Source organism: Stenella coeruleoalba, assembly GCF_951394435.1.
Source record: "Stenella coeruleoalba genome assembly, chromosome: 1".
NCBI classification, from domain to species: Eukaryota; Metazoa; Chordata; class Mammalia; order Artiodactyla; family Delphinidae; genus Stenella; species Stenella coeruleoalba.
The window spans coordinates 64,518,645-64,546,268 of record NC_137169.1 but is presented as its reverse complement, the minus strand read 5'-3'; the positions used below and the strand labels follow the sequence as shown (position 1 = coordinate 64,546,268).

Genomic DNA, 27,624 nt, shown 5'->3' with positions numbered 1-27,624 from the left:
TCATCTGCAAACAGTGACAGCTTTACTTCTTCTTTTCTGATTTGGATTCCTTTTATTTCTTTTTCTTCTCTGATGGCTGTGGCTAAAACTTCCAAAACTATGTTGAATAATAGTGGTGAGAATGGACAGCCTTGTCTGGTTCCTGATCTTAGTGGACATGGTTTCAGTTTCTCACCATTGAGAATGATGTTGGCTGTGGGTTTGTCATATATGGCCTTTATTATGTTGAGGTAAGTTCCCTCTATGCCTACTTTCTGCAGGGTTTTTATCATAAATGGGTGTTGAATTTTGTCAAAAGCTTTTCCTGCATCTATTGAGATGATTATATGTTTTTTTCTCCTTCAATTTGTTAATATGGTTTATCACATTGATTGATTTGTGTATATTGAAGCATCCTTGCATTCCTGGGATAAACCCCACTGGATCATGGTATATGATGCTTTTAATGTGCTATTGGATTCTGTTTGCTAGTATTTTGTTGAGGATTTTTGCATCTATGTTCATCAGTGATATTGGCCTGTAGTTTTCTTTTTTTGTGACATCTTTGTCTGGTTTTGGTATCAGGGTGATGGTGTGCTCATAGAATGAGTTTGGGAGTGTTCCTCCCTCTGCTATATTTTGGAAGAGTTTGAGAAGGATAGGTGTTAGCTCTTCTCTAAATTTTTGATAGAATTTGCCTGTGAAGCCATCTGGTCCTGGATTTTTGTTTGTTGGAAGATTTTAAATCACAGTTTCAATTTCAGTGCTTGTGATTGGTCTGTTTATATTTTCTGTTTCTTCCTGGTTCAGTCTTGAAAGGTTGTGCTTTTCTAAGAATTTGTCCATTTCTTCCAGGTTGTCCATTTTATTGGCATATATTTGCTTGTAGAAATCTCTCATGATCCGTTGTATTTCTTCAGTGTAACTTGTTACTTCTCCTTGTTCATTTCTAATTCTAATGATTTGAATCTTCTCCCTTTTTTTCTTGATGAGTCCAGCTAATGGTTTATCAATTTTTTTTTATCTTCTCAAGAACCAGCTGTTAGTTTTATTGATCTTTGTTATTGTTTCCTTTATTCCTTTTTCATTTATTTCTGATCTGATCTTTATGATTTCTTTCCTTCTGCTAACTTTGGAGGTTTTTGGTTCTTCTTTCTCTAATTGCTCTAGATGTAAGGTTAGTTTGTTTATTTGAGATGTTTTTTGTTTCTTAAGGTAGGATTGTATTGGTATAAACTTCCTTCTTAGAACTGCTTTTGCTGCATCCCATAGGTTTTGGGTCATCGTGTTTTCATTGTCATTTGTTTCTAGGTATTTTTTGATTTCCTCTTTGATTTATTCAGTGATCTGTTGGTTACTAAGTAGTGTGTTGTTTAGCTTCCATGTGTTTGTATTTCTTACAGATTATTTCCTGTAATTGATATCTGGTCTCATAGCATTGTGGTCGGAAAAGATACTTGAAACAATTTAAATATTCTTAAATTTACCAAGGCTTGATTTGTGACCCAAGATATGATCTATCCTGGAGAATGTTCCATGAGCATTTGAGAAGAAAGTGTACCCTGTTGTTTTTAGATGGAATGTCCTATAAATATCAATTAAGGCCATCTTGTTTAATGTATCATTTAAAGCTTGTGTTTCCTTATTTATTTTCATTTTGGATGATCTGTCCATTGGTGAAAGTGGGGTGTTAAAGTCCCGTACTATGATTGTGTTACTGTCAGTTTCCCCTTTTATGGCTGTTAGCATTTGCCTTATGTATTGAGGTACATCTATGTTGGGTGCATAAATATTTACAATTGTTATATCTTCTTCTTGGATTGATCCCTTGATCATTCTGTAGTGTCCTTCTTTGTCTCTTGTAATAGTCTTTATTTTAAAGTCTCTTCTGTCTGATATGAGAATTGCTACTTCAGCTTTCTTTTGATTTCCATTTGCATGGAATATCTTTTTCTATCCCCTCACTTTCAGTCTGTATGTGTCCCTAGGTCTGAAGTGGGTCTCCTGTAGACAGCCTATATATGGGCCTTGTTTTTGTGTCCATTCAGCCAGTGTATGTCTTTTGGTTAGAGCATTTAATCCATTTACATTTAAGGTAATTATTGATATGTTTTTTCCTATTACCATTTTCTTAATTGTTTTGGGTTTGTCATTGTAAGTCTTTTCATTCTCTCGTGTTTCCTGCCTAGAGAAGTTCCTTTCGCATTTGTTGTAGAGCTGGTTTGGTGGTTCTGAATTCTCTTACCTTTTGCTTATCTGTAAAGGTGCTCATTTCTCCATCGAATCTGAATGGGATCCTTGCTGGGTAACCTTGGTTGTCGGTTTTTCCCTTTCATCACTTTAAATATGTCCTGCCTCTCCCTTTTGGCTTGCAGAGTTTCTGCCGAAAGATGGTTATGGGGATTCCCTTGTATGTTAATTGTTGCTTTTCCCTTGCTGCTTTTAATATTTTTTCTTTGTATTTAATTTTTGATAGTTTGATTAATATGTGTCTTAGTGTGTTTCTCCTTGGATTTATCCTGTATGGGACTCTCTGCGCTTCCTGGAATTGATTGACTATTTCCTTACCCATATTAGAGAAGTTGTTAACTATAGTCTCTTCAAATATTTTTTCAATCGCTTTTTTTTTCTCTTCTTCTGGGACCCCTATAATTCAAATGTAGGTGCATTTAATGTTTCCCCAAAGGTCTCTGAGATTGTCCTCAATTCTTTTCATTCTTTTTTCTTTATTGTGCTGTGTGGTAGTTATTTCCACTATTTTATCTTCCACGTCACTTATCCATTCTTCTGCCTCAGTTATTCTTCTTAGCATGTTTTAAGATGGGAACAATTTGTGTAGTTTCAAAGCAAGCAGAGGAAAGGGAATGAATTTGGAAAGCTTGCCTACTAATATTACAAACCATATCCTTGCTACCACTTTTCAATAACTAAATTATCAAATTTAGAAAGAATTGGTGGAAATTGAGAACTGTCAGCAATAGTACAGGGACATAAGGCCTCTCATCATTATAGGTGAAATTGTTAATTGATACCTCCTTTTTTGAAGTACAAAGAGAAACATATATCAAAAGCTTCTAAAAATTATCATGTTCTTTGACCCAGCAATTCCAGTTCCAACAATTTATCCTAAGGCAATAGTCAGAAATAATAAAATAATTATAAGTAGTATTTTAAGTAGCTTTTTAATCACAAAAATGGAAATAATTGAATATTTAACACTAGGCAGTTGGTTAGCCAAATTTTAGTAAAACCTTATTAGAATATTCTGTGCAGTTATTGAAGAATAGTTCTTATTTAATGATATGTGGATATAGTCACAATATATTGCTAAATGAATAAAATGGGATACAAAATGTCATCTAAGTAAGAGTAAAAAATACTTAGAAATCTGCCAAAATGTTAACTAGTATTTGTTTCTGAGTGGTGAAACTAGGATATTTTTGTTTTCCTCTCTGTACTTTTTATTGTTTCAAGCTTTAAGTAGTGAATATGTACTATTTTCATATTTTGGGGAAGTACAATGTTTATATTATTTTAAAATATGTTTGTTTTCATAATAAAAAAAAGCTCACATTGGAATGCAATAATATTTTGGTATTTTAAAAACATCTTGAAATATCCTATATCATTTGAATGGAAAAAGTATTTTTCTGTGAAATTCTCTGTTTGAGCCTCTTCCATTTTGCTACAGATGCTGTGGGAACTGACAACTCTCTTTGCTTTAATGGTCATCTTTATAGCAAGGTGAAGGAGCGGAGCCTTGAGGGATGAAGGGCTAAAAAGATAGAGGAAACAGGGTGATGTGTCACATTGCTGGTGTGGGAGTCTCAGCATGCATAGTCCTCCTTTACTGTAGGTGGAAAACAGTCAAAGTCAGACACTGGCCAAGGTCTTGCTTTTAAGTTTCAGTTTCAGAAGAACATCTGAGAAAAAAATGACCAAGTGGGGTCTTTTCTGATCTCACACCTAATAAATCCTTAATGCTCAGGCCAGTGTCCCATTCTTGCTGAATCTGAAGCAGGCAGCACCTAACTGTCCAGGCTCTCATCGACTTCCAAAGCCTAATCCTCCAGGGGCAAGCCAGCTGACATGGGCAAGTGGTGATTACAGTCCTGAGACAGAAGGATTACATGCTTCAGGCAATTCTGAGTGAGTTGTAATTTTCAGATTATGCTAGTATTGTTTGGCTTCTTAGAATAGTCTTTTGGTTCAATAGCTGCTAATTGTTTATTATTATTTTTGTAAACCATATTGAAAAAATTTTCAATTGATGTATAATTGACATACAGCATTATATTAATTTCAGGTGTACAACATAATGATTCAATATTTGTAAAATAAACCATATTTCTTTTTAGCCTATGGACTACTTGGGGGAGAAACCTAGATGTCCTGTTGGCTCTGATGAAACAAAGCTTCAGTAATTGATACCAAATCAGGCTTCCTCCAACCCTCCTGCCTACCATTCTTGGGATTTCTATTGCTTAGTCAGCAAAGCAGATTTATACACAAAGACCTAAAACACTATTTATTTAAACTCTCTAGTTATACAGTGCTGTGGGTAAGATGATATTTAACTTATAGGTACTGTGTTATAAAGTTACTAAACTAAAGGTTGACTTGGTTTTAAAAAATCCAACTATAACCTAAGTTTCATGAGTTGATGTCATCTTTAAATTACTGTAAAAGACATTTTTTATTTGGTGTATTGGATGAATGAGGAAAACTGACGTTCAAAAAAATTTTTAAAGAGAATACATTGGAACTATGTGATGCACCTCTTTTTATTTCCATGTTTGTTATCTTAGGATTACTATAGTTAAGTCTTTCCATTTTTTCTCCAAAAGCCACATGAGGCAGATATTTCACTATTTGTTTCCAAACACAGAGGGATCAGTAAGTAACTAACTGCTCCTTAGCAATCCACCTTAAACTGAGCAAGGGTCCACATTCTAGTTGTGTTTTTTCTTGAAGTACAGTCTTTGGACCAAATTGCTCAGAATATCTGAGAGGAAAGAAAGCAAGAAAGGAAGAGAGAAGGTAGGCAGAGAAGGAAAGGGAGAGATAGAGAGCGAGGGAGGGAGGGAGGGGGGAAAGGGTATTTTGGAGAAACTGTGCTCTTATCTAGGAGGGCAAATCTAGGTCTAGTGTTATTTGAGTGAACTTTTGTTAACCAGGAGGTGGCATAATGAAAGATGTCAGGGATTTAGAGACACAGGTCATCAGATGATAGGCAAGGGATATAGACAGGGATGTGTCAGACACTAAAGACAAAGTTAATGGATATTAAAGTGTTGTCGAGAATTATCAGGTTGGGCGATAATACTTATAATAGACATGCTCATCATTTTATCATCTATTATTATTTATTAGGTGCTCAGGCACTTGCTAATAAGTGAAATATAAGCGTGTTCTACAGGTATGATTTCATTTAATCCTTCCAATATAACCACTGAGTAGATATCTTTTTTTGACAGATGGGTAAACTGAGGCTTAGGCTTAGGCCAAAGAACGTACCCAAGCTGACACAGTTAGTATGGGACTTGAACTTCTTAGGTCTTTGTGTTCCTAAAGTTCAGGGCCAGTAAACAGCTGCAGATAACAGGAATCTCTACAACAGTTTTTACTGTCAAATTTATAAGAATCATGCAATAGCTTTTTTGCTCTGGTCACATGGAGTGAGTATTGGGGTCAAATCACTAAAATCTACTAATGGATGAAATGCTTATAGTATAGTCAGTTCTGGTAGTTTTAGAAACCTAATGGAATAGTGATGATTGGGATTATAAAAGCCATAACATGTTTCTAAAAAGCAAAAGGCAACTAAACTCCTTTCCAGTCATCTCATTGCATGTGTATTTGGCAAATCCATCACTGCTTCTGGCTGTTGCCTTGTTTTTTTTTAATGCAAGTATTTCTTTACATGGATTTCTTTACTTCATGATCTTCTATTGTGTTTTCTTTTTGAAATCATAGCTTGAACTCTGTTTAATCTTAATAAATGTTAAAAAGAGTCATATTTTAAGGTGAATGCTTTTAAATTAATCCCACTTGCTGCTGTTCCACTTACAATGTTTCCATGACCTGTTTTAAACACGTTTTGATATTTTATATGGTCTCCAATCAGTTGGACAGGTAGTAGCTGAAGATGTGGGTCCCGGCTGCCACTGCCACTATGACTCTGAGTCTGGTGTTAGCAGTGCAGACAGAGGAGAGAAGCACTCAAGGAAGGTGGAGATTGACACAGGTGCAGGTAAGGGCACATCATTACCTAGGAAAGACCTTCAGAAATCTTCTGCAAAAGACAGTGCTGTTTCCATCTTTCATCTTCCTATCCTTGTTTCCTCCTTCTACCACCTTTATTTTCTTTTCAACTAGTGAATATGATGGCAGGAGGTGGAAGCATTAAGGGGAGCTTTGGAGCTGACAGCAGATATGAAAGTTATCATTCTTTTTTGAATACAGTGGTGCTTAGAATTTTTTAAAAAAGGACTTCAGATAATGAAAAATACTGGTAGGGATTTTCAGACCAGTCTTATTTCTTAGCCTGCCTCCCAGTTAGCTGACCAGGTAGGTGGATATACCTAACTGACCCACTGGAGACATGAAGAGCCCAGGCACATTTCACGAGGATTTACTTGAACTCCTTATTTTTTAAAATTCAGGAAGTATTCATTGCCATCAGCAAATGACCTGGCTCTTGGTGATGAGTATTCCAGCTGCAAGAGTGCACATTAGAGTGATTCAACAGACCATGACTCATACATATCTGGTCAAACAGCCCGTGCCCTTGAAATCAGGTTTCCCTATATTTAGTGGATGAATTTTAAAAAACACCCTGATTTGAATACACGTATGTGTGTGTGGCAGTTGGCAGGGGGAGGGTGATTCATTTTATTCCTCATATGGTCACAGTACCCCCACCTCCAATTTTTAATAACAGGCATCAAGTGCTGGGAGGTATATGAGATTTCACTCTATTATCAAGTAAATAAGTTAGCCAGCCACAGGTACATCAGAAGACACAAAACTCCTCGGTCAGAGAAAAAGGACTTTATTACTCACAATAAATAGAAGCAGCCAGACGATTTGCACTTGTGCTGGTTCCCTGAGCTCCCGTTCCCCCGGAGCAATGTGGAGAGGACCAGGTGACACTTGAACTTGCAGTGGGCTGAGTTGCAGAAGGACACTGAGCTTCGAGAATCCAAATCTTTCGTAGTGGGCGTTCAACCAGAGGAGTTCTAGTGTACCTCCCCAAACTTCTGCAAGGCAGGTAGAGTTGTTGTTGTCTATTAAATCCAATTCAAGCAAGAAAATATCATACATTGTATGCAGTGGGAGGGGAGTGTGTAAGGAAGGTTTGTTAGGGCTTCCTAACAAGGCACTGTGCTAAGCATTTTATGGTTTACTCTCACAAGGATTCTGTGAGTCAAGTGTTGCTATTCCCGTTATATGGATAAGACAATGAAGGCTTAGAGAAGTGTTATTTCCCAAGTTCATACAACTACGTGGCAGAGCTGGCATTCTCACCCAGGTCTGCCTGACTCCCAAGTACACACTCAGCCACTAAATCAGATTTCCCTAGTTTGTGAACATTGCTCACTTTCTTATATTCGTTATTTTTTCCCCCCAAAAGCCCATGAGGTTGCTATCAAGAACATGTCATATTTTTGTATTGATATTTCTTAGAAGAGCTTCAATTACTCTTTCTCCCTTGCTTCAGAAATGTCATGTCTGACTCCCCTGTGTGTGTGTGAGTGTGTGTGTGTGTGTGTGTGTGTGCATGTAATAGCTCAGCTGGATGCCATTAGCACTTTCTCTCCTAGAATTTAGGCATAGTATATTATTACATGGTGGCTAGTCAATTTTATTACCCTGTATTTCTGAATGTTCTTTAACTCCATAAATTTAGAGGCCAGCTTAGCAAAACAGAGGACTTTCTTTAAATATTTTTCATAACTGACTTTATTTTTAGACATCTTTATTGGAGTATAATTGCTGTACAATGGTGTGTTAGTTTCTGCTGTATAACAGAGTGAATCAGCTATACGTATACATATATCCTCATATCCCCTCCCTCTTGTGTCTCCCTCACACCCTCCCCATCCCACCCCTCTAGGTGACACAAAGCACCGAGCTGATCTCCCTGTGCTATGCCGCTACTTCCCACTAGCTATCTATTTTACATTTGGTAGTGTATATATGTCAATGCCACTTTCTCACTTCATCCCAGCTTACCCTTCCCCCTCCCCGTGTCCTCAAGTCCATTCTCTACGACTGCGTCTTTATTCCTGTCCTGCTCCTAGGTTCTTCAGAACCATTTTTTAAAATTATTTTTTAGATTCCATACATATGTGTTAGCATATGGTATTTGTTTTTCTCTTTCTGACTTACTTCACTCTGTATGACAGACTCTAGGTCCATCCACCTCACTACAAATAATTTCGTTTCTTTTTATGGCTAATATTCCATTGTATATATGTGCCACATCTTCTTTATGCATTCATCTGTTGATGGACTCTTAGGTTGCTTCCATGTCCTGGCTATTGTAAATAGAGCTCCAATGAACATTGTGGTACATGACTCTTTTTGAATTATGGTTTTCTCAGGGTATATGCCCAGTAGTGGGATTGCTCGGTTGTATGGTAGTTCAATTTTTAGTTTTTTGAGGAACCTCCATACTGGCTGTATCAAGTTACATTACCACCAACAGTGCAAGAGTGTTCCCTTTTCTCCACACTCTCTCCAGCATTTACTGTTTGTAGATATTTTGATGATGGCCATTCTAACTGGTGTGAGGTGATACCTCATTGTAGTTTTGATTTGCATTTCTCTAATGATTAGTGATGTTGAGCTTTCGTTCATGTGTTTGTTGGTGATCTGTATATCTTCTTTGGAGAAATCTCTATTTAGAAATCTCTATTTCTGCCCATTTTTGGATTGGGTTGTTTGTTTTTGTGATATTGAGCTCCATGAGCTGCTTGTAAATTTCGGAGATTAATCCTTTGTCAGTTGCTTCGTTTGCAAATATTTTCTCCCATTCTGAGGGTTGTATTTTCATCCTGTTTATGGTTTCCTTTGCTGTGCAAAAGCTTTTAAGTTTCATTAGGTCCCATTTGTTTATTTTTGTTTTTATTTCCATTTCTCTACGAGGTGGGTCAAAAAGGATCTTGCTGTGATTTATGTCATAGAGTGTTCTGCCTATGTTTTCCTCTAAGAGTTTTATACTGTCTGGCCTTACATTTAGGTCTTTAATCCATTTTGAGTTTATTTTTGTGTATGGTGTTAGGGAGTATTCTAATTTAATTCATTTACATGTAGCTGTCCAGTTTTCCCAGCACCACTTATTGAAGAGGCTGTCTTTTCTCCATTGTATATTCTTGCCTTCTTTATCAAAGATAAGGTGACCATATGTGCACGGGTTTATCTCTGGGCTTTCTATCTTGTTGCATTGATCTATATTTCTGTTTTTGTGCCAGTACCATACTGTCTTGATTACTGTAGCTTTTTTTTTTTTTTTTTTTTTTTTTTGCGTTACACGGACCTCTCACTGTTGTGGCCCCTCCTGTTGCGGAGCACAGGCTCCGGACGCACAGGCTCAGCGGCCATGGCTCATGGGCCCAGCCGTTCCGCAGCACGTGAGATCTTCCTGGACTGGGGCACGAACCCATGTCCTCTGCATCAGCAGGTGGACTCTCAACCACTGTACCACCAGGGAAGCCCCCAAATGCATTTTTAAGGGAAATGTAATATGTGCTATTATTGTCTTACTTCAAAATGTTTTATTTTAATAGCTGGCAAGAGGCCAAGGGAAAGCAAAAAGGACAGCCAGGTGTGGCGTCAGGAGAGGAACTGGAGTTATAAGACATTCCCAGATGGGGTATCAGAATAGGGACGAAGTGAGTAAGATTAGGGCTTTAGGTTTCTGGGAGATTGTTGGTGATGGGGTGGGGGTGAGATGGCTAGAAAAAAGGGCAAGCAAGAGAAAAAAATGTGAGGAAGACACACTTGCCTACTTTATAAATTTATATAATTTGGAGGTTGACACCCTGGTTTTATAACTTATTTTATAGCACCTAGTCCAGTGTGTTTTACAAATGAAAAAAAATTAGATTGATAGAAAACATTGAGGTGACCATTTTAGAAGCTATCTCCCTAAGTATTATTCTGCAATTGGAAAATTTAAATGCTTTGGGTATTTGGCCTGAAATGCCTTTATTTATTTTGCATGGATCATTGCAACAGAAATACATGTATTTGCTAAATAATAAGAAATCTATTTGAAGCCTTCTAAGAAACATATTGAACTTGTATTTATTGAAGTATGAAAGCTAGAACACCCAGATTTGCAGGAAATTATGGATGAGAACTTATGAAATACTTCAAGTAGGTTATTTATATTGAAAATTGTCCCAGACTAAAAAGTCCTGTCTTGCTCTGTGATCCTGTTTTGCCAAAGGCAAATCAATTTCTGAATGTAGATGGGAGGTATTCTGACCTATAATACAAATTTGTGTATTTAGTAAAAAGTCTTACCTTGAACTACAAAGTTATTTGATGACTATATCTAGATATAGTAGCTTTAATGGGAGTAATGTGTGGGATAATGAATGATCAGCTCACATTGTATTATGATTCTGTTGCTAAATGCCCATATGAGTACAAGAAACATAAGCTAACAGGCATATTATGGTGCTATAGGGAACAATGATTCTTAAGATTAACGTGCTGTAGGGAACAATGATTCTTAAGATTAAGTCCTCACTATTTTCCTTGTTGCATAATTTTTTCTGCAAGTCATAATATTTCAAATGAAAGTGGGATATGTGTGTGTGTGTGTGTGTGTGTGTATGTGTGTGTGTGTGTGACAGAGAGAGAGAAAGAGAGAGATTTTATTATTTAAAGACATGGACTTTTTGTTTGTTTTCAACATTTCTGATGTTCAATTTTCCTTTAATACCAATGTGCCCATTAAATTTGATACCATTTCTTTTCATCACGAAAAGCCATTGTTAAATCATGGTACATGTTATAGTCAATGGCATCCTAGAACCAAGAAAATGTTGTATAGATAATATAAGTAGCCCCTTGATATTATATATAAATATCTCTTATATATCTAAGACTTTTTGTAATATCTCCTCCCTGCACTTTGATTAAAGTAACCTTGATTTCTAACCTTATTTTATAGCACTGAATAGGAATTTAGCGGTGGAGGAAAGGGCAGCACTCAGCTCAAACAAGGAATCCAAGCAAGTTGCATCAGAAGAGCATACACTGGAGAAGAAAGAAGCAGTGGAGGAAGATGGAGGTCCCCAACACAGGGATGCTGACACAGAAGAAAAAGGGGATGCAGCACCGTGGGGAAAAGCAGGGGTTAATGAGGTTCCCTTGGGGCAGTGGAAGCCAACAGTAGAGCAGCCGGCATTAGTAGGACAGTTTACAGAGGAAAGAACGATCCCTCAGGGCGTAGTAAGTGGGGCAGAGGCAGAAGCAGAAGGGGATAGAAGGCAACAAAAGGAGGGGTTAGACCTCAGAGGACAAGAAGCAGCAAGAGATTCTGGAGGTCTGAATGAAGGGGAGGCTTCTGAGGAGCAGGCCTTGAAGCAAACGGTGCTGGAGACGGAGACGGCAGCTTCTGACGGGGAGCAGGGTGAGGAGAAGGCGGTGCTTACAAGCCAGGCAGCAGCCCTGAGAGAGGCAGCGAGGCCGGAGCAGGGAGAGTCTGAGGGAGCGGCTGTGAGCGAGGCCGGGTCTGCAAAGCCAGGTGTGGAGGACAGTGAGGGGGAAGCATCCACAGACCTAGAGGACGTGGGACCCGGAGAAGCTACACCCGAGAAAGTAGAGGAGGCCATCCTGTGGGGAGAGGCACCAGCCAAGGAGAGGGGGGCAGTTCTGGGAAGGGAAACGCCCTTGAGCTCCTGGACTTCTGTGAAGGCCCAGGCAACTCGGACGGGGGTTTTGGAGGACAGCCTTGAAGAACTTCGTAAGGGCCCTGTGGAAAGGGAGGAGGTTGAGATAGAGTCAGAGTCTAAGAAGGAAGATGAGAGGAAAGAAATGTCACCTGAGGAGTCAGGTGCAGCGTGCGAGAGAAGGAAAGCTGAGAGGCCAAAGACACCTCTGGGGGAAACCAACTCTGAGAGGGAAGCGGTGGCAAGGACAAAGGCGCCTCAGGATGAAGACACTTTAGAAGAAGAGCAAAAGTTGAAAGAGGAAGAAGGGGAACCCATGAAGGAAGTAAGACCCAAGGAAGAGACACAAGCCCCCCAAAATGACATGGGGCATGGGGCTGAAGATGAAGCAGCCGTGCGGGCATCTGAACTGACTGAAGACGCAGGGCCGCAAGGAGAGGATTCACTGACCATGTCTGAAGCATCCCCTGGATTTGAAAAGTCCCTGGAAAACATAACGGTTTGGGGGAAAGAAGGAGGAGAAAGACCAAGAGAAGCTGGAGACACAGGGCGCAGAGGCAGAGCAGGGCTGCGCCTCGGGGAGAACGTGGGCCCCGCAGAGCAGGACGAGGGCGCGAGCCCTGCAGGAGGGGGGATGTCAGGAGCCCCTGAAAGCGAGCTCTCAGGGCAGGCACAGACACCTGGGGCTGCCGGCGAGGCCCGGGAGTGTGCAGCCAAACATCAAGACAGCCTGATGAGCTGGGAGGAGAGGGATAAAGAAGGGCCTTTACAGGGGCCACAGGGAGCGGCTGTCCCAGCCAGGACACAAGAAGATGTTCCCGAGGGAGAATCCACCATGGCAGGAAAGTTGAGTGAAGAAGTGATGGGTGAGGACCCAGAGGAGGTGGCTTTTGAAGAGCCCACTCTGGGGGTCGGGCTGATGAAGAACGGGGACACCGAGGGGGACAGGGGCTCGCGGGGCGTGGTTGTAGCTGAGGAAGGTCGCCACCAAGGAGGAGGAGAGACAGGACCAGCCGCAGAGCGGGAGGCGTTGGCAGGTTCGAAGACAGCTGGGGGGCAAACAGAAGCGCATGAAGCCTTCTCCTTCTCAGATGCGGCTGGGGAGGAAAGCTGGCACAGAGTGGATGAGACACTCGGAGAAACGGCAGCTGCACACAAGGTGGCTGTAGAGGAAACAGTGCTGAGCAGGGAGGAGGCGACAGTGACTTGGGAGACGGAGCCTGAGGTCGAGGCTCCAGGGCAACCTTCTGACCTGGAAGGGAGGGCCCCACCGCCAGGGCCGGCTTGGGAGGGAGGGGAAGCTAAACCCACACAGGAGGCGGAGTCCGTGTGGAGTCCGGGGCAGCTGAAGAATTCAGATTGGGATTTTCCCAAGACAGAGGGTCAGAGCCCAGGAGAGAGAGTGCACGGGACGCAGGAACACTCACTGGAAAGCCCAATTGCACTGGGGCCCAAGAGAAGCGAGAGCATGCAGTGCACAGAGGAAGTGAAGACCCAGATGTTCTGCTGAACCCCAGGAAGGCCTAAGAGACTTTGCAGCTGATGGTGAGTTTAAGCCTGCCCTGTCTGCAGGATTAAATAGATCCCCCCTTTGGGTTGGCTCATCCCTTTCTCAGTGTCTGCACACACACACCCTTCAACTCTGGGCTGCTGAGCCCCAAGCCCATCAGGACAGGGGGCTGGGTGAGACGGACAGGGACCAGTTTCTGTTCCCTTCACAGCTCTAAGTCACAGCCCCCGTCTCGGCAAGCACAGCTCTAGGAAGCAGTGAGATCCTCCTTGCCTCCATTACAGGGCCCCAGAGATGGGTGCACAGGAGAGAGGGTGTCACAAGGACAGGTCACAGGAGGAAAGGCTTAAACTCTGTTCCAGAATTAATTTCCCTTTGTGATTGTCCGCCTTTAAATGGGCTCTGTGTCTCCATTCTGCACTTTTGTGCAGTTTAATAAATATATATAGCATATATCTGCAACATATATAAAATATTTAAAATGTGTTAAAATATATGTATATATGTAAAATATTGAAGACTAAAGACCAAAATTATTTCCAACATTTCCTCGTGTTCCTGCTATTTCCCTGATGCCCTCGTATCCTTAGTGCCTGGTTTCTACTATCCTGAGTGATTATATTCATAGTCCTATCCTTTTTGTTATTTTTCAGGATATTTTCAAGATGTCTTCTGGAAGACTTAGAGTGGAGAAGGATCACCTGAGCATCTCACCAGGAACTTAGATTTTTTTTTAACATCTTTATTGGAGTATAATTGCTTTACAATGGTGTGTTAGTTTCTGCTTTATAACAAAGTGAATCAGCTAACGAGGACTTTAGATTTTCTCTTTTTTTTTTTTTTTTTTAAATCCCTGTGCTTGTCTGAGCAGTTCCCAGTCTGCCAATGCTGGTCTGTAGCACCTCAAGTACCTTGAGAAGAGCTGCTCAGACGCTCCCTAGGGTGCTGGTTCCTAATGGAGGAGGCTGATACCTAAGTCTACATAGTTAACATGTCTATATTCAAATCAAATTGATAGTTTTCAAATGTTTGACTTTTACCAAAGATTACCTGAAAGTCCCAGTCCTGATGCCTGGGGTTTGTTTAAATTCCTTTTAATTTATAATCACACATTAGTCCCAGTTTCACACATGAGCGTTTTATTTACAATCTGTGGCTTTGCCTGTAAAAATGAGCTCTAAACGTCCTTCCCGGTATACTCAGTGGTAAAGATTGCTCCAGACCTGTAAGTCCTTCTAGAAAAGGATTCCATGGCATATCTATTCACTTACACTTAGAAATAATCACGCTTTCTATTTATGCCAGATGAGTAATTTTAAGTGTAAATCTTGTTTCAAATTGCCCTTTGTTTTTGCGTGTTTCTGTAGTGTTGCTTTAGAGGTAGACAGGTAAATGCTTGTGGCATTTCACTCCTGGGGGCCTTATTTATAGGGCCACTCAATTTAAATCAATGTAGTAAATAATTTAGCTACGTAAAATGAGTAACAACCACTATAGCAGGTAAACATTGCACATCAGTCCATACAGCAACATTCTAGACTCTAGACTCCGGTTGGTGTCACTCAACTTGGATTAAATTAGCATGCTGCTCACCTTCCCAAGTTCTGTTATTTCAAACCTGTGAACTAACCCTGCAGTGCATTGCAAATCCATGGTCACAACTTCTTCCTAAATTACCCCTGCCCCCATATCACTAGGAATAGTTGTGTATCAGTGTGCCCCTTGGGGATTTTGATTTCCTTGTGATATCTTTCTTTGTTCATATGCCAGTGCCCCAAAGGGCACATATGTTTGGCCATCTTTTCATTATGTGAGGAGGTGAAAGAAAACATCCTAAAGCAGTGATTCTCCAGTTATGCTACACATTAGACTTTCATGGGGTACTTTCATGAATGATTCAATCCCTGGCCCTACCCCAGAGGTTCAGATCGAATTAGTTTTAGATGGGTGTAGGCATCAGTTTTTTGTTTTTTAATTCTTCAGTTGGTTTTACTACGTAGGCAAAATTGAGTACTGCTGCCCTAATTATTATACAATCCATACTGGCTGCCCTGTGTCCCTAAGGACCAGGCATATTATCTTTATTTTTTTTTTTATCTTTATAGATGTGTTTCATTTTAATAAAGGAGTCATTCAGTGATCAAAGGTATAATGGACCAGTGGTTCTCACAATGTGGTCCCTTGATCAGGATATCAGCATCACCCAGAACTGTTCCAAACACAAATTCCTGCCTTCATCTCATACCCATTAAATTGGAAACTCAGTGGGTGGGGCAGAGCAATTGGTGTTCTAACAAGCCCTCTGGGTAATTCTCATGTACCCTCTAGTCTGAAAACTGCTGTCACAGACTATTGATTGTTTTGAGGATTGGTCTCAGTTGGAAAATGGATTGCAGAAGCGTTGTGTACTTTGTCTCTCTGTCTCTCTTTTACCATCTGTCTCTCTTCTCTCTTTTTCTTTTTTCTCTAAGCAATGGTACTCACTTATAAAAGTGATGACCTCAACTTTAAACTCATTTTTATTGGGCATGTAATGATATATATGTGAAGTCCTTCAGCCCCATCCCCTACTGGGGACGAGCATCACTCATGGCACATCATAGATCTCCATTGTCTTACATTTTATGAGTGGATTTCATCTACATTATATCCAATTTCATTTATTACTGAGCTGTATTACTGTGGTGTTCTACAGTATTTTTTCGCTGATCTCAACCTCATTGCTACAGAGCACTTTGAATACATAGCACCTTATGGGAAAGATTGTAAACTTGTTAATTCCATTGAAGAATGAGTTTTGTACAATGTGCTAAATGGAAATTGCATTGGATTATTTTTGTATTTAACACATTCCATCAAAACTTTCTGTAAAATTATACTACAGTCTGCGTGTGGGTTTGACTGTGAAATTCAATGTTGTGATATTTCGATGAAGTGAATTCTTTCTCTGCAAATACTATATTGATAAAATTATTTTATGTTTGAACTGATTATTTATCTTAGTTTCGTTATTAAAAGCATAAATAAACCATATGTTTACAGAGAAGACATGAATGGTCCCTTTATAAATAAGACCAGACTTTTAAAATCTTCTTTTTCTTTTCCTTACAAAATTTAAACTCCATAGAGTAGAGCAGAGAGAATTATTTTCATTGGGCTGTACTTTTTGAATATATGTGTTTATACTGACTGCGTTCATATATGTCTTTTACATATACGGAATAATATCAGAGAGGAAAATTGTTATCATTATTTCATAGATAAGTAAATAGAAGCTCAGTTAAGTGACTTGTCTAAAATCATGGCCAATCTCATGTGTTCTCACTCCAAACTCCGACTTTTTTAATCACATACACTTCCTTCTAGGAAGAGGAATATTAAATAGGTACTAAGATGCTAAATGTGAATCTCTACATATTTTTGTTTACTTGTAGAAGTAAAAATCAAATCTCATGCATATGTCTTTTATCAATAAGAAAAGGGTTATAGTTCCAGTCATTATTGATCAAAGAATATGATAGATTATTTAAATAATTCAAGAGAGAAATAGACAACCAAAGTAAAGATAGACAGAATGAGGTTATTTGAATTTCTTGAGTTAAGCCTTTTCTATGGCTTTGTAAAGTCTTGTGTTGTAAATTTAAATTATAGTTGAGTAGTTTAAAACTTCTAAGATCAATAATTTTGCCACAGTGATTGCCATTGGAGATCATTATTTGAGAAAAGAAAAGAAGGCTGTAAAAAGATTCATCTAGCATGTGAAGTATTCCAACAGCTTCAAGGACTGTGGCCCTTGAGAGACCACTTCTGACCTTGGGTAATATTTTCTTCTAGTCTCCTATACCACCTGTGTCATTTGAAAGATATTCCCAGTTATCATGGCCAGCAGCAAGAGGTACAAAGAACAGGGAATAAATACAGCTGGGATTGTTTAAAAGTTGCTCTCAAATTCACTCATTTTTCCCTCTTTATTATGTTTTCTCCTTCCCTCTAATATCATGCCCTGTGACAGGAAAACCATGCTCTTTAAAATAACAGAAAACATAAACTCTACAATAAAATGCTGGATGTTTGAGAATGCACATTCCCTTTGAAATTCCTATCAGAAGTCTCAGACTGTTTAATAATCTTTGCAAACTTATAATATTTTGGAGTGATGCAAACCCCGTTTTTTACTAGGGAAAATGAGGTACACAGAGATACCTGAAACAGATAAGCTGATACCAAAGAATATATAAGAACTAGCTCTCTGTCTCTTTTGTCAAATGTTTTCTGGTCCTATTAAATATCTGCTTATGATTAAAGGGCATAGAAAGGGCAAAATTATAGGAGAAATCTCACACTTGTTCAGGAGCTTGGTACGAATGTGACACAGAGACCCTCAAGCTGGTGTGGGTGTACCTCTGAGGGGAGATGAAGCTTTTCAAGGGATCCACTGCTAAGGCTACTTTGTAGACGTCAACCTCCATAAAATGGACCTGTCTGAGAGCTAGCCTGCAGTCAAGACTAATCTCCCTTTTGCCAATCTCCCATTCTCTCTTCATAATAGAGACCAACTCTTCATCCATTTACCAATTTTACTATGTTGTCTCTGGGATGACACAAATGGCAAAGGAACAATTTGAAATATGGTGCAGATATTGAGAAAGGGAATGACCTTAATGGCTGGTTAATAAATCCTTCTACAAGTCAAGGGGTTTTCAATTCTTTGTTTTCAAGAACATTAAATTAGGACCTAATTGACTTGTCAGCTGATAAGCCACTGAAATCATTTTTGGTATTTCATCAGTCCGTGATTTTTGCAGTACACACAGTCAAAACTACTCAATCCTGACATTTCAGGGCAAAAGCAGCTGTAGACAATACTTAAACAAATGGGTGTGTAAACTTTATTTACAAAGAAAGGTGGACTGCCAAATTTTGCCCGAGGACTGTAATTTGTTAACCTGTGCTTTTGAAAAGCAATCAGCTTCTATAACCAAGGAGACTAATCCTCACCGTTTCATATGCCACAGACATTTCAGTTTTCAAAAATGTGCCTTAGTCACAAAAGTTTGGAAACAACTGGCACAAAGGAACTAATTGCCCTTTCACTCCTCGGTGGAGTAAGAATGATTTATTACAACCTTCCTCTCTTTTTAAGACTATTATTAAAAAGCTTCACTTTAGCCAGGTTTTCAATCTCTCCTTCCACACCGTCACCATCTTCTCCAGTCCATCTGTTAGAATGCAAGTGTGAGATGTTGTGAGGAAGGGAAAAGGAACTGTAGAGTTGTGACAATTACATTTCCTGTAACACAGGCTGACTTGTTGTGCAATAGAATGTCAGCTCCATGAGAGAAGAGACATGGTCTGCTCTGGTCCATGTTCAATTCCCTGTGTCAAGAACAGTGGCTGGACATGGCACGCACTCAATAAATATCTGGTAAAAGGATGACAACTAAAATGCAGAGGTAATTCTGTTACATGTTCTAGAAGTTTTTAAGCCTAAATTTAATGGATGTTGATAGGATGCAGGGAGTATCTGAATCTGTGGACTGAAGAGAAATTGGTCATTATTTTCATAAAACATTAGAGGTAATAGGGACCCTGGAGATCAAAAGTTCCACGAGCACCTCTGTAGGTATCAGATTGAGAAAACAGAGACCCAGCGGGTCTGAGGAATAGGTTACACACTGGTGAGGGACAAAACAGGATTGCAACTCCTATCTCTAGTCTAGAGTTTCTTTCACTTCACAATGCTGCTCCTCGTTAGTGAGATTTTCTTGTTAGAGGTACAGAATCCAAATTTCTAATCAAATGCACTCTCTAAAACTTGGTGTTTTTTCGGTTTTGTTTTTTAGAACAGCTAATTTTGTTCTTGCTTTGCAAATGCTGAAATACAAGTTTTCAAATGCGGCTTAAGTGAAATATTTTGGTCGTCCGAATTACAGATGTCCCGAGGTTTGTCATTGCCTGTTTGTAGTCCCCACTGAGAATGCAAAAGTTTATGGTTAGAGACAGCAGAAGCACCACATACTAGTTATTTTATGCATACACGGGTGCACGCATGTGCACACACACACCTGCCATCGATTAATTTAAAGAAAAGGAAATCTTTGAAAATGAATGGAAACTCTCCCCACTGAACTAATCATAATGTTAGTGGCTCCCCACTAAGCACAGAACTCTCCAGGAGAATTCAACAAATTACAAACCTATCTAAGCATAAACAAATCGGCTTAACAAACTCAAATCTGAATCACTGGTTCTCAAATTTGGCTACACCTTAGAATTCCCTGGAGGAGATTTCTTTTAATCTCCGGGGGTGAGGTTTGGGCAACAGGACTTAAAAAAATCTCCCCAGGTGATTACTGTTTTGGAGCCAAGGCTTTTCTCCACAGATCTCAATTCTGAATAACTACTGAGATGAAAAGGTAGATGTTAATGTGATTTCAGAAGCCTACTTTAAATCGGTATAATACAGTTTAACACATTATGCTTTTACTATTTTATTCATTTTATTCTTTTACTCTTTTATTTCTTTACTCATTAAGCCTCACAATGCTATGAGGAAGGTACTATTAGCCCTATTTTATAGGTGATGAAGCTGGACACAAAAAGAAGTAACATATTCAAGTTGTAAAGCTAGGAAGTGTCACAGAAGGGGGTTAACCCAGAAAAAAAATGGCTCCGTCTGTAGCAGGAGTTCTCAAAGTTTAGCTTTGAATTAGAATCACCTGGAGGGCCTTTTAAATTCAAATTTGCTGGGTCCCACTCCTAGAATTTCCAATTAGTTAGGGCTGTAAGGCACCGAGAATCTGCATTTCTAACAAATCCCCACATGACGCTGATGTTGTTGAGCCAGGGACCAGACCTTGAGAAGCTAGAGTTCAAACTGTGTTTTAAAAAGGCCACCAGGTGACACTGATGCACGCTGAGCTGTGAGAACCAGCGTTCTGTTCTCAGCCTGGGCTGCACATTAGAACCCACTGGGAGGTTTTGAAAAATCCTTACGTCCAGGCTGCACCCAGACCAGTAGAATCTCTGGGCGTAGGACTGGGTACCAGTCTCTTTTTTCTTTTTTCTTTTTTTTTTTTTTTACGGTACGCGGGCCTCTCACTGTTGTGGCCTCTCCCGTTGCGGAGCGCAGGCTCCGGACGTGCAGGCTCAGCGTCCATGGCTCACAGACCCAGCCGCTCCGCGGCATGTGGGATCTTCCCAGACCGGGGCACGAACCTGTGTCCCCTGCATCGGCAGGCGGACTCTCAACCACTGCGCCACCAGGGAAGCCCTACCCGTCTCTTTTAAAGTTCCCCGTGCAGCTGGGGTAGAGAACCACTGCTTTAGAGTCTACTCTCTTAGCCAGAACTTTGTATCCTGCCCTTCACACCACAAAGATGAGGGCTTCCAACACACAAGTACCACTACAATTGCAAGGGTAATGCTGGAATCATTTTCTGTTGCCCGAGAGGCTGTATTTGAGTCATACCCTATTAGACGACAATAAATATCCTTCTCTTCGCTGCTGAGGCCTCTTCTAGAGGGGATTGCTTCTTAATAGCAATTAGATTCTGTTGTTTTCAAATCTTAATCTCCATTTGCAAACTGTAGGATCTGTGAAGCTGAGTCTCTGTAGATTTGTGGCTGATTAGCCTCTGGACAGCCATGGAGAGTTGAGTGTCCCTTCTCAGTAGAAGAACTTGTGCTCCTGGCAATTCCTAGCCCATGTGTCTCCTAAGGCTCAGTGCACTTTTCAATCCTTGAAAAGGATTGTACACACTGAGCCACCCAAGTCAAGGGGTTGCCTCTCAGCTGAACACCTCTAACCAGTATGATAAATAGCTCCACACCTGTCCAGTCCACACCTGGCAAACAGGTGCCTCAGTTGATCCTAAGGGGTTGGGGAAGGGCTAAATCACAGATTATATTCACTTTGCCTCTCAACAGTTATGTCCAGGGAAAATCAGAGTATAATGAACAAGAACGAGTTGAAGAGAACCAACAAAGAGAAAAATAAATTAGATAAGGATAGCCTGAGGGAAAGAGACAGAAAGGGACAGAGGTAGTCTCCATTCTACCTGTTGGTATATAATAGTGTTTTCCACTTATAGGTTACTATCACACATACCTTGCATTGTTCTCATGAAGTAGAATCTAGTGGCAAGCAGAAGAAGAGAGGGCAGGTACAGTTGTCCCTCTGTAGCCCACTGTACCTGCCCTATCTTCTGTTCTGCATCTGCAGATTCAACCAATGGCAGATTGAAAATATTTTTTAAAAAATTCCAGAAAGTTTCAAAAAATCAAAACTTGAATTTGCCATGTACTGGAAACTATTTACATAACATTTACATTTTATTTACAATTATTTACATATCATTTACATTGTATTAGGTATTATAAATAATCTAGAGATGATTTAAAGCATACAGGAGGATGTGCATAAATTACATTCAAACACTACACCATTTTATATAAGAGATTTCAGCATCCTTGGATTCTGGTATCCATGGTGGGGGGGGTCCTGGAACCAATGCCCCTTGGATACTAAGGGATGACTGTATTTTTTTTAATTGAGCTAAAAATGATTTATAATATTATATAAGTTTTATGTGTATAATGTAAACAAAAAGAACAAACAGTGTTGCTCATCACCCCAATATACAAATGTTAAGTCACAATCCATTGCAGTCACCCACTGACAGAGCACCCTAAGGAGAATTCACCTAGATAGTTAAGATACATATCTAAGGAAGAATTTCATTGACCCTAGATTTTCGCATCTTCCCATACATAGAAAAGCACTAAAATTATTAACTTGAGATTAACTGTTGTTTATGATTAGCAGTGAAGTGTTACCAATATGTATGCTTGACTATACATATTTCCCAGCCAAAAAATTCGTATATATCCTGGCTCCACCCCTACCTCTTCAGGTTAAACTGAGAACGGGTTTCCCAGGTTATAGTCCTTAGTAAGTTCCCCAAATAAAACTTAATAACTTTTATGTTGTGCATTTTTCTTTAAGCTGATACCATTATATTTCTGCTTCCGTATACCCTACAATGTGCTCACCACCAAAAGTTTATTTTCCATCCATCACCATGTAGTTGATCCCCTTTATCCATTCTCTGCCCCCCTCACCCTTTCCCTTCTGGTAATCACTACTCTGTGTCTATGTGTCTGTTTTTGTTTGGTTTGGTTTGTTCATTTATTTTGTGTTTGTTTATTAGTTTTTCTGCAACCACTATTGAAAACAGTATGGAGATTCTCCAAAAATTAAGAATAGAACTACCATATGACCCACTTCTGGGTATTTATCCAAAGAATACAAAAACAGTAGTCTGAAAAGATGTATGCACCCACCATGTTCATTACATTATTTACAACAGCCAAAATATGGAAACAACCTAAGTGTCCATCAACAGATGAATAGATAAAGAAGATGTGGTATAATACATATACAGTGGAATACTACTCAGCCATAAAAAGATGAAATCTTACCATCTGCAGTAACATGAATGGACCTTGAGGAATGACTGTATTTGAATTCCTATTTTAGAGATGAGCAAAAAAGTTCTGAGACTTTTTCACCTTTTGTTCCTTAAAGTTGTATTCTGTGTAATTTCTTTAGAGCTATCTGCCAATTCTTTTCTATTTATCTGTCTAATCTTCTATTTAATGCATTCACTGTACTTGTACTTTCAATAATTTTATTTTTCATTTCTTAAAAGTTGTATTTAATCTTTAATCCAAGTCTACCTGTTCATTTTTTTTCACAAAAACTGTTCATCTCTCTGTTTTGCATTCCATGTCAAGTCCATCAGTAAGCCTTAGTCGTGTCTATATTCAAAGCATATTGAGAGACATACTGAAATACAACAATTCAATATTGATTTTGAAATATTCAAAATGAGTTAATATGTAATCCAAAGATAGCTAAAAAGTGATATAGAATTGTTAAAACTTACTATTTATTGTAAGTCACTGGTATCCACAAAAACTTTTGATATTTTTGTGTAATAGGCATAAAATAAGAATGAAACGTAATTGACTACAGGGGAAAAAAGAGAAATATAAAAACAACTTATACAGAAACTAAATTGAATCTCCAAAGGGTGCCAAAAACCTAAGGTATATGTATCTGTACCACCTCTATCAACATTTAAAGTGGAGAAAGGGTCTATAAAACTGCATGATAAAACTCTAGGATAATATTACAGTGGCAATAATCATCAATAGTATTAAGAGCAAATTTTCTTATAAGAGCAAAACAAATTAAAAAATATATGAATAGATGCACAGCGATATTATATTTTCATTTATTAGTCAGAACATCTCCCAACCCACCAGATGTCTACTACCAACACTAGACCTATTTCTTCATTTTACTACCAGGCACGTGATTGTATTATCTACTCCAACACCCTCTCCCTTAACTACAAAACTGCAAATCTATCTGTTCATTTTGATGGTCCCGTGCTGCTTGCTAACTTTTTCCTACTTTGTGTCATTTTATTTTTAGGATTTCTTTAAGTACTGTATGTGTATCTACTTTCTATTCCGAAACCGATTCTTCTAATATCTGATATCTTCCGTGTTTGGAACTGTAGCTTGTTATTTCTGTTGACTTTCATTCATGGTGGTTTGTTTCTCATTTGTCTGTGATATTGTGTTAATTTTAGTTTGTGAATAATCCTTTCAGGGTCCAGTTTAATGTGCCAATTTTTAATAAATTTCCCCCTCATTGTTGGCACAAGGCTTAGTCACCAATTTCAGTACTAATAGCCCATTGCCCTCAGGGCAACCTTGCTTTTCCCTTGTCTTTACCTGATCACTGATGGTTTTAGCTCACCTTTTTTTTTTTTTTTTTTCAAGTGTTTCCTTATTCACTGCAAATTCAGCAATAAAGTAAAAATTTTAATTTTATGCAGGTTCTACTTATATTGGGAAAGCCCTTCAAATTATTGAGTCCTCATGTTATGAAAGACAGACTTTTGACATAATCTTCAAAATATTTATATCATTTAATTGTAAAGTGAGAGAATATATTTTTTCAAATATTCACAGTTACAAATTCCCAGTAAAGTTCGGGTTGACTATGAAATTACTAGCGATTGAGACTAAATTTTTCCACAACTAAAGCTTCTTAAATGATGGTTTAACACAATTGTCTTAAAATGGTTGGGAAGAGATTTTTAAATTGCAATGCTCTTGTTATTGGCACTTAACATTGTAATGTTCTTTTTAGTGGCATTTAAAATTGTAATGCTCTTGTTAGTGATATTTCTTCCCTTATATCAACTTCAAGGAAGAGTTCACATATGGGTCAAGGAAACAATTAGGTTGTATGAAACTTTCTAGTAGAGAAGCAAAGGAGTATTCTACCTTACGAATACCTCAGTTTTCATTTCTTTTTTCACTCATTTGTAATTTGTCCACTGTAGCTAGTAAAATAAGATGGGCTCAGGGACTCTTTCTACTCAGAGATAAGTAATAGGCCCCTTTAAAAATGGGAGTAGACCTTGCAGCCAATTCAGCCTCCATGCTCTTTTCCCCGTGGGGGCCTGGAGTGCAATGGTTGCAAACAGCAGCCTCCTAGGTAGGGTAGTGTATGAGCCTGTTGCCTGTATGTGTTGCCCTAAGGGACCTTGGCAGCAGCCCTTTCCAGTGGACATTCATGACTGGCAATGCTGTCCCCAGTCTAGGCTCCAGATAGGTATGCACAGTGCCTTTGGAAAGCCCCAGGGCACGGTAGCCAAATCATAATGTCCATCCGCACCAAGCTGCAGAACAAGGAGATGTGATTGAGGCCCTACCCTGGGCCAAGTTCCAGTTCTCTGGCCACCAGAAGATCCACATCTCCAAGAAGTGAGGATTTACTAAGTTTACTGCTGATGAATTTGAAAACATGGTGACAGAAAAGTGGCTCAGGCTGTGTAGTCAAATACATCCCTAATCATGGCCCTCTGGACAAATGGCGGGCCCTGTGCTCCTGACACCCATGGCACTGTCCCCTCCTTACTCACATCCATCAATAAATCCTATTTTCCTGTCAAAAAATAAAATAAAAAATTTTCAAAAATAAAAAGGGGAGTAGACCAATGTCTATTTCCAGGTTTTGATATTGCACCGTAGTTATGCAAGATGTTCCGCTGGGGGAGATTGGGTGAAGAATACACAGGACCTCTCTGTACACTATTTTGGAAATTCCTGTGAATTGATCATTATCTAAAATAAAAAGTTAAAAAAAGGGCAGAGTGGAAACTAGGGTAAGGTCTAGAGACAAGAGGGTGTGAATGAGGATGTTGCTTCTCAGCCTTAAAAGAATGGGAAAAAGGGGCTTTGTGTGACACACTCGTGGTTTATCCCAGTTCTCCAAAGGCATTGTGCAACAAAGCCCTAAGAAATGATAACAAACACTCATTTGCCTGCTGTACATTATGAAACCCCTGAGTGACCCAGCAGGGTGACAGGCAGCTGCACGAGGGCACAGAAAACTAGTCATCTTCTCCTTGGAGATGCAACTAATAGTTCCCTTTAAATGCATGGTGGGTTTTTTTTTTTTTTTTGATAGTTATTAATGCCGGGTTTACAAAATAAATACCATAAATTAGCACCACAGGAAAACTGAACTCTATGGAATCTATAATATAAACAAGAGAAAACATGACTTTTAAGGCAGATCACTTAAAATTATAAGGGGATACAGGATCTGTTTTTTAACCAGGCTAAGAACTCTAGGAACATTTGTAAACACTCCTGTTTGCTGTGCAGTATGGTTTTGATTAATTGCAGCATATGCTTGTACTATGAATAATCATTTTTGATACAGTAGTAAGACATCTGACAGAAAAATTGCAAATAAGGAGGTGTTTCTCTGTGATTCCTGAACTCTATTAATATTTTAAATCAGTTAACAGCTTAATGGATAGTGTGGGAGAAAGGAACAAACTAATTTAGCTTTAGCAAGCAACTTGAACAGTTTTCACTACTCACTGTTTTACATTTTGCAGGATTTCCATTTGTGTTAATAACTTATTACTTCTATTAAACATACATTTTCCCTTAAGCCTAATGTTTCTTCAGTGGAGACCAATTAACCAGGACAGTCTTTTCTTAGCTAGCCAATTATTTTAATTGCTAGAATTTTTAAAAATGTGCTTGCTTTGCATAGATTTGACCAGTTGAACTTGCCCCCAGAAAGCATTGACTTTGTAATACAGGAAATGGAAGACTTTTGGTGAATATGTGGATGCCAAAAAACTTGAACATTTAGGGTTCCGCAGAACTGAGCGGTAGACTAACAACCCTATGCCTTTATTCCATTGCTTTTCATCCTCGTCTTTGCCTTTAATTTGGTGACTTTCCAATCCAGCCCTATTCTGTTCATTTTTTTAAAAAATAATTTATTTATTTTATTTATTTAATTTTGGCTGTGTTAGGTCCCCGTTGCCGTGTGCGGACTTTCTCTAGTTACAGCAAGCCGGGGCCACTCTTCGCTGCAGTGCATGGGCCTCTCAACTGCAGTGACATCTCTTGTTGTGGAGCATGGGCTCTAGGTATGTGAGCTTCAGTAGTTGTGGCTCACGGGCTCTAGAGCGCAGGCTCGGTAATTGGGGTGCATTGGGCTTAGTTGTTCTGCGGCATGTGGGATCCTCCTGGACCAGGGATCGAACCCATGTCCCCTGCATTGGCAGGCAGACTCCCAACCACTGCGCCACCAGGGAAGTCCCTCTGTTCATATTTTATTCAGCTTCCTTGTTGTCTATGTGAAGAACTATGGCTTGAAGGATGGGCAGGCAATTACTGTACTAAGGAGGAACTGTAACATGGTAGGTGGGGATTGACTCTAACAAAATCTGAGCTTTGCTTCCCTATTCTTTTGTGACTGCTACTGAAAAAAATTGCATGGAGCCCATATTTAAGGAGCATTGAAGAGTTAAAAGCAAAAGCAATGACAGATCATTTCATTCATTAGACTTCCAAGCAAGGGGTGAGGGATGATTAAATTGAAAGAACAAGAAGCACCATAGAGACAGAGTTTGTTTGGGGGGTTAGTACCCTCCTGGCAATGCCAGGAAACTGGTCATTTTCATGCAAATGAAAGAACTCCCTGAAGGGCATGTAAAAAGTCATTTCCAACTTGTAGAGACACTAAACACACAACTAGGGAGGAGAAAGAGTAGCAGTAATAATGAGAATGCTAAATAGGAATATACTGATAAAGTAGAAAAATTAGTA

At 39.3% G+C, this 27,624-nt stretch overlaps 1 protein-coding gene across 1 annotated transcript in view; it reads left to right on the top strand.

The window, feature by feature from the left end:
• Positions 1–13,401, top strand: part of ERICH3 (glutamate rich 3) — a gene marked incomplete at both ends in the record, with an annotated part of 145,727 nt that extends 132,326 nt beyond the window's left edge. Inside the window, 2 exon segments of the mRNA XM_079924004.1 lie at positions 6,107–6,232; positions 11,171–13,401. Coding sequence (XP_079780130.1) covers positions 6,107–6,232; positions 11,171–13,401 — 2,357 coding nt within the window.
• Between the last annotated feature and the right edge of the window lie 14,223 nt (positions 13,402–27,624).